This window comes from Penaeus vannamei, chromosome 12 (assembly GCF_042767895.1).
Source record: "Penaeus vannamei isolate JL-2024 chromosome 12, ASM4276789v1, whole genome shotgun sequence".
NCBI classification, from domain to species: Eukaryota; Metazoa; Arthropoda; class Malacostraca; order Decapoda; family Penaeidae; genus Penaeus; species Penaeus vannamei.
Window position 1 is genome coordinate 46,536,083 of NC_091560.1, and position 352 is coordinate 46,536,434.

General features: G+C 43.5%; 1 protein-coding gene across 1 annotated transcript in view; it reads left to right on the forward strand.

The window, feature by feature from the left end:
* Nucleotides 1–352, forward strand: part of LOC138863654 (chorion protein S19-like) — an 836-nt gene continuing 484 nt past the window's right edge. Inside the window, exons 1-2 of the mRNA XM_070128477.1 lie at nt 1–32; nt 234–352. The exon at nt 234–352 is cut by the window's right edge and continues 484 nt beyond it. Coding sequence (XP_069984578.1) covers nt 21–32; nt 234–352 — 131 coding nt within the window. The 5' untranslated portion in view covers nt 1–20. The remainder of the gene's footprint in view (nt 33–233) is intronic.

Below are 352 nucleotides of genomic sequence, written 5' to 3' on the forward strand. Positions count from 1 at the left end.
GCCGGAGATTCCCTGTGGACATGAAGACTTTGGTAAAGAGTGCTTCCCTTTGCACCATTGTGCCTTTATGTTGTAACTGCCTAGTTCACGGAAAAGTTCAACAAGATTATTATTATTATTATTATTATTAATCTAAAAGCAACCTCAGTTCTTATTCCAAAAATTTTACCTCTGTTTAGTAGCTAAACATGTCATAGACAGCCTTCAACTAAAAAGAATATGTTATGTTGCAGGCTATCGCTGTCGCCCTCGTGGCGTTTGTAGGAGTCAGTGTGAGCGGAGATCCTGAAGCTGATGCTGAGCCCAGCCGATATGGAGGCGGCTTTGGAGGCCATGGGGTGGTGTCCTACAG